The sequence below is a fragment of the Anoplophora glabripennis genome, unplaced genomic scaffold, assembly GCF_000390285.2.
Source record: "Anoplophora glabripennis isolate ALB-LARVAE unplaced genomic scaffold, Agla_2.0 scaffold688, whole genome shotgun sequence".
Classification (NCBI taxonomy): domain Eukaryota; kingdom Metazoa; phylum Arthropoda; class Insecta; order Coleoptera; family Cerambycidae; genus Anoplophora; species Anoplophora glabripennis.
Window position 1 is genome coordinate 142396 of NW_019416872.1, and position 13555 is coordinate 155950.

General features: G+C 32.5%; 1 protein-coding gene across 1 annotated transcript in view; it reads left to right on the plus strand.

Moving 5' to 3' along the window:
• Positions 1-13555, plus strand: part of LOC108909775 (acetyl-CoA carboxylase) — a gene marked incomplete in the record, with an annotated part of 132851 nt that overhangs the window by 34185 nt on the left and 85111 nt on the right. The window contains 1 exon segment of the mRNA XM_023455595.1: positions 11442-11559. Coding sequence (XP_023311363.1) covers positions 11442-11559 — 118 coding nt within the window.

Genomic DNA, 13555 nt, shown 5'->3' on the forward strand with positions numbered 1-13555 from the left:
TTTTTTTCGCCAAGTTACATAACCTTGAAAATAGCAAAAATACGTGTTTTTTGCACTTTTAGGTTAGAATATCTCGGAAACCTAGGGTGATGGATCAATTCTGAGGCCAGATTCGGATTCAGCGCGCCAAATGCCTTCGGAAACGCAGTGTCTGATCTCTGGAATTTTCTCCTTGTTGGCCTGTGTTATTTTTAATATGTATGATTATTTGGAGGACGTGAATCTTTGGGTACTTTAATTACATATTTTTGAAATATGTAATTCTGTTTTAAGGGATTCATAATTACTAAAATTCGGGCTAAAATTTAAGCACTTATCTTCGTACTACAAAACCGATACATTTTATTTTATTTATTTAAAAACTGGAAAGCAATTGTCTTGAAATTTACTAAATCTTTTACAGTAATAACTGTTTACATTTTTTCCGTAGGACAAGTCTGCCGCGTGTTCACGCGATGTGCATCAGCACTATTGTCACGTTGTGATGAAACTCCCCAATATTAATACTCGCTGTATTTTGAAAACTGTTAATCTTATGCCCCTGTAATATACAACTTTTTTGTTCATTTATGATTAATAACCAATAATACTTAAGTAGTCTCTATTTTCTCTATCCGATCGCTGAACCGGTCGCTGAACGTTTACGCGGCCACCCTGTAGGGCGCAATCGATGATTTCCCCCACAACACAAATCCACCTGTTGCTGGATCTTAGAGCACGACGTGTGCCGCTGCCGCCGCCGTCGTCAGTGGATCCGTCAACCGGGCCATGATATTGATCACAGTGGTTTTCAGAAGCCAAGCAACTAAAAAACATTTGAAACGCGTCTAAAATCTGTTTCACGGTGTTTTCTGCGGGATTATGAGCGTCGTAGTTAATGGTGTGTGCGAAACAAGTGAATAGTGTTTGGTTATGATACACTTACACCGTTAGTGAGATCCTACCTGTCTTAACCTTACATTTCCTGTGTTGGATGACACAGGCGATGTGGAATGTAGCCGTAGGGGGGCCATAAGTGACGTAATAGTGTGTGTAGAATGGCATTTCCTTTGCTCTTGCTCGGATGTGAATGAAACAGGGCACTCCAAGACCAAAACACAAACAAGATTTGTTGTTATCTCGCCTACAAAGGGAAAATATCGTGAATGTACCGTATCGATAAAGGCGTACGGTGTCTCCTCTCGATTTGATACGAGGAGCTTGCCGTTTTTGTCTAATTTTGCAACTATTTATTTCCGATTTTTCTGAAATTTTTCATTTATTTAACTAGGTACTGCTCTATAAAATACCATTTTTAGTCAAGTTAGATCACTGAATAGTTCACGAATATTTTACATACGTTGTTCTTAATTGGTCAATCTAATTCTCAACGCTATTATTTTCATGGTTTACTTAATTACAGAACATTTTTTATGGATACCTACATCGTCTACTTTGTGAAATAATTAGTCCTAATTTTTTATAGAAAAGGTATAATTATCAGTTATTATATTCTAACCTTTATATAAACTGTTACGGTATAGCCTAATTAAAAACGTATCGCATACGAAATGTCGACTTTTTATGTGCTATCAGCGGTTAATTTAAAAACTATGTTAATTGCACATTGAATATAAACTGTACGGCGTGGCCTAACTTATTCAGCTTGTTTCTCGGTTAAGACTAATTTAATTATTTACTACAGCGTAAAATTTTTAAATCTCCAACGAATTTTGTCTGCTCCCCTATTTTCGATTTTGCTAAACACTAATCTGAATTTATTTTTGTGCGGGAAAGGAAACATATTTCTCTTGGTTTAATAACCGAAAAAAAGACGTTTGTTTATAATTTCACTTTTAAATTGCCGTAAAATTTTCTGTACCTTTCTCATCCGAGGATTACCTCTGTCTGATGTATCTGAATTATGGCTACCAAGTACAGTAAATTTACTTTACTTACTCGTTCGTCCGAGTCGCGATATATGAAAAATATAATAAATAATATAAAATGTACCTAATTTGGAATGGTAAAACAAATATGAATTATTTATTTACACATCCTCTTTTTATGAATTTTGAGCCTAAAGTTGGATTAAACGGACATAAACAAATGAACATAACACTTAATAATGAATATTATAAATATATTTCATTTTACGAAATACACCGTTTGCATTCGATCTGCTGCCTGTAGAAAAAAGTTCACGGTACTTAATAACCTTATTATGTTTCTCTGGAATTTTTTAGATCTCTAATTATATGATTGTGTTTTAAAATATGTATAGACATATTTTGAGAGTTGCTTGAAATTTATTACAGCTTAGGATCTTGATTTTTTTTTCTCGAAAATCGACCGCACCATCGGAAATAAGCGGTAGGCAAAATTTTATAATTTTATACACTTTTGAGAGCTTTACGTTATAGTAAATAATTTCCTAGTTTTGAGCATTTTTTATACAAAAAGAAAAACTGCTTTATCCACGTGGTACATCTGAAATTGCCCGTTTTCAAAGTCATTGCCATCTGATGATTGTCAGATGTTTGGGCGCTCGCCAATCAGGAACGAGGCTAGAGCCGTGATATTGGATGCTCGCTAATTGCGCTTGCCTATTTGTACTCCAATGTTATCGTCAAAACAATAATATTTGAAATATAAATTATAAGTTGACATTGCTTAAGTTTTCATGTCAATTACAGGCAATTATTTGTTGGCATTATCAAATTCATATCAAGAAAACTATTACGGCAATTTCTGTGCAATTTTCAACACAGTTTATCGATTATTTCGAGATTTATTTATAATTTCGAATGGTATTTTAAATTTGTTATAGTAATCATAATGTAAATAATATATTTACTTTTACGACGAGCTTTAGCTAATATGATTTAAAAATAGTGTATTTACACAATTTAGCTTTATTATTCATAAATAGGTGATTTGATATTTGCTGTAATAAATCAATTAACAACACTTATTGCTCGCTACATTTGGAAAAAACGTGCTATTATTTTTAATTCCCCGATAACCTGATTCCTACCACCTGCAAGGTATCAAAACAATGAAATTAGTCACAATTTGTTCGGATAGCCCCCTTAACTTTTACGTAATATCACAACATGCGAGACAAATATCTCTAAATAAATTGTAATATATTTAATTCGATGGCAACAGATTGTTTTTTTATTTCGACATTGATTTCAAACGGCTCAGTTCTCTTTTGGCAAAGAAAGAAGATGAAATGTGCTTGCGAGGTGTACAAAGGAAATTTCTTTTCACGAACGTACGTATACAAAGAGATTTTATTATACAAGTTTTAGAACCGAAACCGAAAATTTATTCTGTTGAAATTATTGATGTACCTATAAAAATGTATTAACTTTGGTAGGCATGCCTATTCTACACATGCCTATTGCAGGGGAAACCAAGTATGTATCAGAGCTGGGGTATACCGAATACTGAATGTTCTGTTAAAAAAGTGTTTGAATCCTGAATATAACATTCAAAGAGCACTCGAATCGAATTTAGAATATCTGTATTCACGTATTCACATAAATATAGTGATGGATATTTACAACGTATAGGTTTATATTTAAGTATAATTAAAAACATTTAAATGTAAAAGTAGAGATCTAGACATAATTTCATTATTTACCGTATTTTAAATAATCAGAGCTTAAGAGTTTCGGTAAAATATATTTATTTTTTTTATGACGAAATTATTTAGTGTTTCTGGGATAATATACAGATTCTGGCTTAATCAATGCCAGGGTCATTTAGCCCGATTCCTCAACTTCAATTTGTTTTTTTTTTTATTTCCTGTACGATTATTTCTCATTGAGATATCGGCTATTCAGTTAAATGTCACCTTTTTTTTTTGGTTATCGATATATCGTGATCGTACAGCGAATGGAAGGTGTGTTTTGAAAATTTCAGTCTCAAGGACCTTTTGGTATGTTTGAGAATTTTTTTTTATACTCGGTAAGTACAAAAAATAAGTTTTTCTGCTGTTTTGAAAAATCGATACTACTTTCAGAATATTGCGAAAAATACCAATGTTTGTAGGTTTTCTTAGCTTAATGCATGCCCATGACGCTTATAAATTTTGAAGTCGATCGGTTGAACCGTCAAAGTTTTATAAAAAATTAAAGGAGCATGTTTATTGTTACTTATACATCAATGAATGATGATTAAGTTGAAAACATATTTTTTTTCTTTATTTTTCTCACATTTTCGCATTAAATACTCATCAAATACCGAAAAAAAAAATTGAGATTCAATTTTGAAAAAAAAATTCAAAATTTTTTTGCGACATATTTTTTACAATTTCACATTCAATATTTCAAATGTCCAAATGTTGAAATAAAAAAAAATAATTTTGAAATTTTTTTTTTCTTAATTTCAAAATATTCAGAAAATTATACTAAATAATTTTCTGTTCAGTCGATGCGAGTTATAATTAATTTTTACACGCACCGCTATAAGATTTATTGATCCTTTTTTTTAAAGCCTTTAAAAAAACATTTTTTTTTTTAATTACCAATTTTCTTCATATAAAATTAACTTAAATTTATTAACAACTTTTTTCGACATTGATAAGTATTCAATATGAAATTATGAAAAAAATAACGTAATTTTTTTTTTTTTAAATTTTGACATTGGTACAAACGGGTACTTTTCGCAATATTCGCAAAGTAGTCGTTGATTTTCCAAAACAGGAGAAAATTAATTTTTTTTTGCACTTTTTAAAATTAATGCTGAATATAAAAAAATTTTTTCTCAAACATATCAAAAAGCCTTTGAAGAGGATTGATTCAGGTTTCCAAAATCCACCTTGCGTTCGCTGTACGATCATTATTTCTATATCGATGATAAAAAAAAAGGTGACGTTTCACTCAATAGCCGATATCTCAACGAGAAATAATCGCACAGAAAATAAAAAAAAAACAAATTGAAGCTGAGGAATCAGGCTAAATGACCCTGGCGGTTTTGAAAAAACTGTAAAGTTTTGCCTTGCATTATTGCTTTTGATTGCGACGAAATTTTCATCTTAAATACTAATCCTAAAAACATAAATATACAGGGTGTCCCACCGGGAACTGCGTCGATCGATATCTAGGAAAGTACTGCTCCGAAAAATTTGAAAATTTGGCAACATGGCAATGTCCCTCGGGCGAACACAACTAAAATATCTAGAACTCTCCAGCACTTCCGGTTATACCGGTAGTCGACACCAACTTCGTTATTTTAATGGGACACCCTATATATTACTGCGTTTTCGGATTCTACGTGAAATTTGAGGGTCACATTATTAAATACATATTACCTATACCTAGGAGTTATAAAATTTGATATATTAATTTTTAAAGAAAAAAATTTGACAGGTGCGAGGCTCGCGAGATGCTAGTAACTCTTTTTAGGAGCGTGATATCAAGTGGATTTTTGGTACCTGTAAAAGGCATAAGTAACACTAAATTATGATATACCAACAAATTGAAACATTTAATACTAGGCGTTACATTTTGATAACTTCAAACAGCTATAACTTTGTCAACTTAAATGGAACACCCTCTATTTTTTTACTCTGTTGTATGCAGATTGGAATTTCCTTTCAAACCATATGAGCATTGTCAGGGTTGCCATTACTACTTTTACAGATATTTGCAGTTTTCTATTTTTCGGACAGTTTTTCTCGTATCAGACCTGTTGTCAAATTGGCCATAACCAGAAACACTTCAAAAACAAATGAAATAACTTGACATTTGTCAAGTTAGTTGTCAAACTATTGTTGTGTCTGAACAGTTTTTGCCGAAAATGTAAATAAAAATGCCTGGGGATCTTTTAAATGAGGATTATTTTAATTTGTTTGTTATTTATGAAAAATGTGACAAATTAATTTCAAAAACGTGGAGAATTTGCTGCTTTTTCCATAAATAACAAACAAATTAAAGTAATCATTAGTATAATTTAAACGATCCCCAGGCACTTTTATTTAAATTTCCAGCAAAAACTATTACAGACATAACAATAATTTGACAACTAACTTGACAAATGTCATGTTATTCCAATGGTTTTTTGAGTGTTTCTGGTCATGGTCAATTTGATAACAGGTCTGATATGAGAAAAAGTGAAAAGGTGTTCCATTTAACAAAGTTATAGCTGTTTGAAGTTATCAAAATGTAACAGTAAAAATGAAACACCTAGTATTAAATGTTTCAATTTGTTGGTATACCATAATTTAGTGTTACTTATGCCCTTTACAGGTACCAAAAATCCAGTTGATATCACGCCCCTGAAAAGAGTTACTAGCACCTCCCCGGACACTTGCATCTGTCAAATTTTTTCATTAAAAATTAATATATCAATTTCTATAACTCCTAGGTATGGGGAATACTTAATAAAGTGACGTAGAATCCGAAAATGCAATAATATATATGGTGTCCCATTTAAAATAACGAAGTTGGTGTCGACTTCCGTTACAACCGGAAGTGCTGGAGAGTTCTAGATATTTTAGTTGTGTTCGCCCTAGGGACCTTGCCATGTTGCCAAATTTTAAAATTTTTCGGAGCGGTACTTTCCTAGATATCGATCAACGCAGTTCCCGGTGGGACAGCCTGTACATATAGAAGTGATGAATACGGATACCGAATCACTGTCAGATAAAAGTATGCAATACTTGGATACCGATTACACAAATACTGTATCGAGCACAACTCGTATATACCTTTAGACCAAGCAAATTAAATTTTTACTCGAAAAAAGTCCTATTCCGCTAAATTATTGTAAAATTGTCTAAAGGAACATAATATAAGACATCTCTCGTCTCGTGAGTCAAAAACTTTTATCAGCTAACTTTTCTATTTAAACAAATAAGTGAGAAAAACAGTTTTTTCACTTTGCAGGGAATACCATCAATTTTAGCGAAAAATGACAGCTTATAGGGATTAAAATAATCTACAAAATGAGACTAGTTAAATTAAAATCGGTTAATAAACAAAAAAGTNTTTTGAAAGTTCTCAAGCCATTAAAAAAACATTTTTTTTCAATCTACCAATTTTTTTAATATAAAATTTATTAACAACTTTTTTCGACATTGATAAGTATTCAATATGAAATTATGAAAAAAATTACGTAATTTTTTTTTGAAAAATTTGATTTTTTTTTCCAAAATTTTGACATTGGTACAAACATTAGTACTTTTCGCAATATTCGCAAAGTAGTCGTTGATTTTCCAAAACAACAGAAAATGTAATTTTTTTGCACTTTTTAAAATTCATGCTGAATATAAAAAAATATTCTCAAACATATCAAAAGGCCCTTGAAGAGGATTGATTCAGGTTTCCAAAATCCACCTTCCGTTCTCTGTACGATCATTATTTCATGAGATATCGAAGATAGAAAAAAGGTGACGTTTCACTCAATAGCCGATATCTCAACGAGAAATTTGTAATCGTACAGAAAATAAAAAAAAAACAAATTGAAGTTGAGGAATCAGGATAAATGACCTGGCGGTTTTGAAAAAAAAAAATTAAAAGTTTTGCCTCACATTATTTCTTTTGATTGCGACGAGAATGATGCTTAAAAAAATTGTCATCTCAAATACCAATCCTAAAGTCATACATATACAGGGTGTCCCACCGGAAACTGCGTCGATCGATATCTAGGAAAGTACTGCTCCGAAAAATTTGAAAATTTGGCAACATGGCAATGTCCCTAACGAACACAACTAAAATATCTAGAACTCTCCAGCACTTCCGGTTGTACCGGAAGTCGACACCAACTTCGTTATTTTAAATGGGACACCCTGTATATTATTGCATTTTCGTATTCTACGTTAAATTTGAGGGCCACTTTATTAAATATTTCCTATACTTAGGAGTTATAGATTTTGAGATATTAATATTTAAAGAAAAAATTTGACAGATGCAAGGGTCCGCGGAGATGCTGGTAACTCTTTTCAGGAGCGTGATATCAAGTGGATTTTTGGTACCTGTAAAAGGTACCTGTAAACACTAAATTATGGTATACCAACAAATTGAAACATTTAATATTAGGTGTTACATTTTGATAACTTCAAACAGCTATAACTTTGTCAACTTAAACGGAACACCTTGTATTTTTTTGCTCTGTCGTATGCAGATTGGAATTTCCCTTCAAGCCATATAAGCAATATCGGGGATGCCATTAATACTTTTACAGATATTTGCAATTTTCTATTTTTTGGACAGTTTTTCTCGTATCAGACCTGTTGTCAAATTGGCCATAACCAGAAACACTCCAAAAACAAATGAAATAACTTGACATTTGTCAAGTTAGTTGTCAAACTATTGTTATGTCTGAATAGTTTTTGCCGAAAATGTAAATAAAAATGCCTGGGGATCTTTTTAATTATACTAATGAGGATTATTTTAATTTGTTTGTTATTTATGAAAAATGTGACAAATTAATTTCAATAACATGTGGAAAATTTGCTGCTTTTTCCATAAATGACAAACAAATTAAAGTAATCATTAGTATAATTTAAACGATCCCCAGGCATTTTTATTTAAATTTCTAGCAAAAACTATTAAACATAACAATAATTTGACAACTAACTTGACAAATGTCATGTTCTTCCAATGGTTTTTTGAGTGCTTCTGGTCATGGTCAATTTGATAACAGGTCTGATATGAGAAAAAGTGAAAAGGTGTTCCATTTAAGTTAACAAAGTTATAGCTGTTTGAAGTTATCAAAATGTAACAGTAACAATGAAACACCTAGTATTAAATGTTTTAATTTGTTGGTGTACCATAATTTAGTCTTACTTATGTCCTTTACAGGTACCAAAAATCCACTTGATATCACGCCCCTGAAAAGAGTTACTAGCATCTCCGCGGACCCTTGCATCTGTCAAATTTTTTCTTTAAATATTAATATCTCAAATTCTATAACTCCTAGGTACGGGGAATATTTAATAAAGTGACGTAGAATCCGAAAACGCAATAATATATAGGGTGTCCCATTTAAAATAACGAAGTTGGCGTCGACTTCCGGTACAACCGGAAGTGCTGAAGAGTTCTAGATATTTTAGTTGTGTTCGCCCCAGGGACATTGCCATGTTGCCAAATTTTAAAATTTTTGGGAGCAGTACTTTCCTAGATATCGATCGACGCAGTTCCGGGTGGGACACCCTGTACATACAGGGTAGGAAAGTACCGATGGTCTATCTGAAGTTCCGTGAGAGCGATAAAGTAAGCCATAGAAATCCATGCGATAGAGAAGGATGGCTATAATGAAGGCGTCTCATAGTCACCGCCCGTTTTGCCCTTCCACAAATAAGATCCACTTCTTATTTGTGGAAGGGCGAAATGGGCAGTGACAATTAGACGCCTTCACTATACCCATCCTTGTCTATCACATGGATTTCTATGGCTTACTTTATCGCTCTCACGTAACTTGAGATAGACCATCGGTACTTTCCTAGCCTGTATAGAAATGATGAATACGGATACCGAATTAATGTCAGATAAAAGTATGCAATACTTGGATACCGATTACACAAATACTGTATCGAGTACAACTCATAAATACCTTGTATTCGAATAATACCCAGCTCTGATCCTATTCGTATTATCCGAGGTGTTGTCTGTGTGATTATAGAAAAGACGAGATCCTTAAAGTTCGTTTAAAAAATGTGGACGGGTGCAACTGAAATATCGTCCGATCTATGACAACCTACCTGAGGACACTCTTGAGTTTTTTTGATTTCGCCGGTTATTTTTCGTTTCTCCGCGACTCGCCAGTGCCTACTTCGGAAGCGTCCGACGCCGAGATCGAAGAAACAAACGACGAATCTCGCGAATCCGTCAACGACTGCCAATTTTGGGAGGAGCTCGTGAACATGAACCACCACCTGAAGAGAAGAAACAGCAAGAGGTTCGTCATCGGCGACGGCGAAGACGAGCCTTCGGTTAATATCCCGGAGATGACCATCACGGAGGCGACGGGCGACGAACACGCCACTTCCGACTGGATATCCATCGAGAACAGCAAACTGAGAGTCAGGGCTTCCTTGACGTAAGTTGCGTCACAGCATGTTTTTTTTACAATCTGGAAGATAAACGCGTGTGTGTGTTATGGCCAAATATGTTGTCCTTTGAATAATATTTTAGCTATACTCTGTATACAGAGTGTAACTAAAACTTTCGTCGAAATTCTACGTCACAAATAAACGAAAATTATACACATGTCAACGCGTTACTACGAAAACATGCTATCTCAAATTAAGTTTGGAAAACATGCTAGCTCAGATCTTTTTAAGGAAAACCATGGTCTCTCACACAAAATTAAATTCGACTAGAAATGTAAGTTGCCTGCATTGGCGTTGAAATGCACATTGAATGATTGAAACCGTGCATTTGTAATAAATGGGCGGTGAGTATTAGACGCCTTCATTATAGCCATCTTTCTCTATCGCACGGATTTCTATGACTTACTTTATCGCTCTCACGTAACTGCCGATGAACCATGGGGACTTTCCGATCCTGTATATCATCTGCTCTGCGCCCATCGCATCGATATGCAGCAGATCATAAAGTACCGGTAATAAAACAGTCGCATACTTGCATTTCATTTCCAAAGTCTATGCAAGCACGCGACTACCGTACTTTTAAGAAGCCATTTGTTATTATTGAGGTGCAGTAAGAACGATTCGGACCCGGAGTTTGGGGCCTAGCCTGGTCCACTATGTAATCCTTTTTATTGCAGTCCCCTTAGAGTCATTAGGCAAATAAAATTAGTTTCAGAATAAATTGTGCATCCCAGATTTTGTGAAAAAAAAATAAGTGTATCAAGAGTAGTGAGTATAACTCGGAAAAAGTGCGCTATTAATTTTTATATCAAAGCAAACTTGTATACATTATTTTTTATAATTTGTTATTTCAAAAAACGTCGAGTAATGCACGTGTTGCATCATACTGTATATTATTCTATTATTTTAATTAACGATTTTGTCGTTTATAACAGAAAGTTAACAAAATTAATTGAAATCGAATAATTTTTAATAACAATAAACATTTTATATGCACTATTCTTTTATAATTTGTTATTTCAAGAAACGTCGAGTAGTGTACGTGTTGCAGCATACCTACCTACTGCATATTATCCTATTTCTCGAAAACGAAGAAATACGTATTCATTAATTTTTAGAGGAACATTTTATGAACATTAATTAGTGACGTAGAATACATCGGTAGAGTTAAGCCAAGCGTCTCAGTTACACCTTGTATATCGATATGATCAACTTGATAATAAAATGACAGCTACCGAAATCTGTCAACAGTGACAGATAAAAGGTCAGCGTTAATATTACACCATCCTGGTTCGGGTAAACAATGTGTGATGGGATGCAGGAGGATTAAAAAAGATTTCTCGATAAAAACTGGCCATACGTTTACGTTTATATAATTGCACGCGTTTACTTTTAGGCCCAGCATGTCCCAAGGTACGGTGATGATCCAGAACAGGCTGGAAGAGAAGAACTTCACCGTCGCCACTCCGGAGGAGTTCGTTAAAAGGTTCAATGGAACGAAAGTTATAAACAAGGTATGTTTCTGAACGTTTCTTCTATTTCGACGCTATTAAAATTCGACTATATGTCGAATAGATAAATATATTTGTACATATAATAATCCACAGTACAGGCCCCCCCTGGAAAGTTGATTAGAGATGTTTTAAAATCTTATGAGCTTTGACCTTCATATGCGCAGAAACATAATTCCGACCGTCGCCTAAATTATTCTACGTCCTAAAAACATTACGCTTATTATTTGCAGTCTCTCTCGAGCTCTAGCGTAAACAAGTCTTTGATCCGATTACAAATATCATAATAAAATGCCCTATTCTTTATTATTTTAATTTAAACAATAAAAATATATATAACGANATTATTTTACTATTATTAAATAAATAATTGAAGCTATCGTTCATTTAAAAAGTTATTTCTTTTACATATTAAGGCAAAGTAAACTTGTTTTTTCAGTATTTTGTTAGCTATTTAATTATTATTTATATGTAAAATTAAAGTAAAAATTCATCAATTATTTTCAAATTATTATTTCTCATAAAAATAGAAAAAAAATTAAATTTTAAATGTGTGTGTTTTTTACAGGGTGTTCCTAAATAAGTGTCGCAACGGAAAACTGTAAATTCTTCTTGAAAAGAGAAACAATTTTTTCCTCTTCCATTTTTCTCCAGGCTTTCGTTTTCGAGATACACAGTGACAAAACTTTTTTTCCGATTTTTGCCAATATCTTAGAAACCGTTTGAACTACAGGACTGAGCTTTTGTACACACATTACCACTATTAATAGCTACTTGTTGCAAATGCTGTTAAATTTCGTTAAAATTTATAATTATTACTACTCATCTTTTAAATTACAAAAGATTTTCGAAACGTTAGCAAAATGTTTGTTTTTGTTCATAAAAAGTCATTTTTCTTGAAAACGGTTGACTTTACAGCAATGAACCAAGATAACTCTTTTTCTGTAAAATTCATTGGCGCTTCAGAATTTGCTGTCATGTCAAATGTTATTTTTTCCAGTGGCGTAAAAGTTAGGGGGGGAAAAACCCTTACGATACCTTCAAATCTCCACCACTGGCACGTTGAATGAATTCGAGAAGGGTTCAAAAAAGTAACTATTAATAGTGGTAATCCATATACAAAAACTCAGTCCTGTAGTTCAAACTGTTTCTAAGATATTGGCAAAAAATTTAAAAAAAAATTTTGACAAGTGTATCTCGAAAACGAAAGCCCGGAGAGAAAAATGGAAGAGGAAAATAATGTTTCTTTTATCAAGAGGAATTTACAGTTTTCCGTTGCGACACTTATTTAGGAACACCCTGTATATGCAAGAATAATGCACCTAGCATGGTTTGAATGCTTTTAGTTAGAATCATAGCGATAATTTCTTGTCCGTTTATTTGTCGGGTTTTTTATGTCTTCTATCTGTGATAAGAGCGCCGTGCTGAATTGGTCTAATACACTTGTTCTTTGTATACAAAAGAAAGCAGATTGTTATTGTGGGAAAATAAAGTAATAGTAAAATATTCCGACCTGTTTCCTTTATTTACCCGAAAATCTTACAGTATTATATTGCATATTGTGATTAATATTTTTTGAATTAATTTTGATTATGTTTATAAAATTAGTAATAAATATAATAAAAAAAACTATATATTAAAATTTCAGGAAGTTAAAATTGTAATTTTATCGACCGCATTATTTTTATTAATATTTTTTAATTTTGAGAATTTTGCAATAAATTCAAATGCTTTTTATTCTTTTTTAAATCTTTTAACAATAAATATAATTTGAAAATAATTTACTTTTAAGTTTTTACTTTAATTTTACATTTAAATCGTAATTAAATAGCTAACAAAATATTGAAAAACAAGTTTACTTTGCCTTAATATGTAAAAAAATAACTTTTTAAATGAACGATAGTTTCATTTATTTATTTAATAATAGTAAAATAATTCCGAAATTGAAATTTTAATTAATATTTCGTTTAAAAATAATTTTTGTGACATTTTTGTAAGT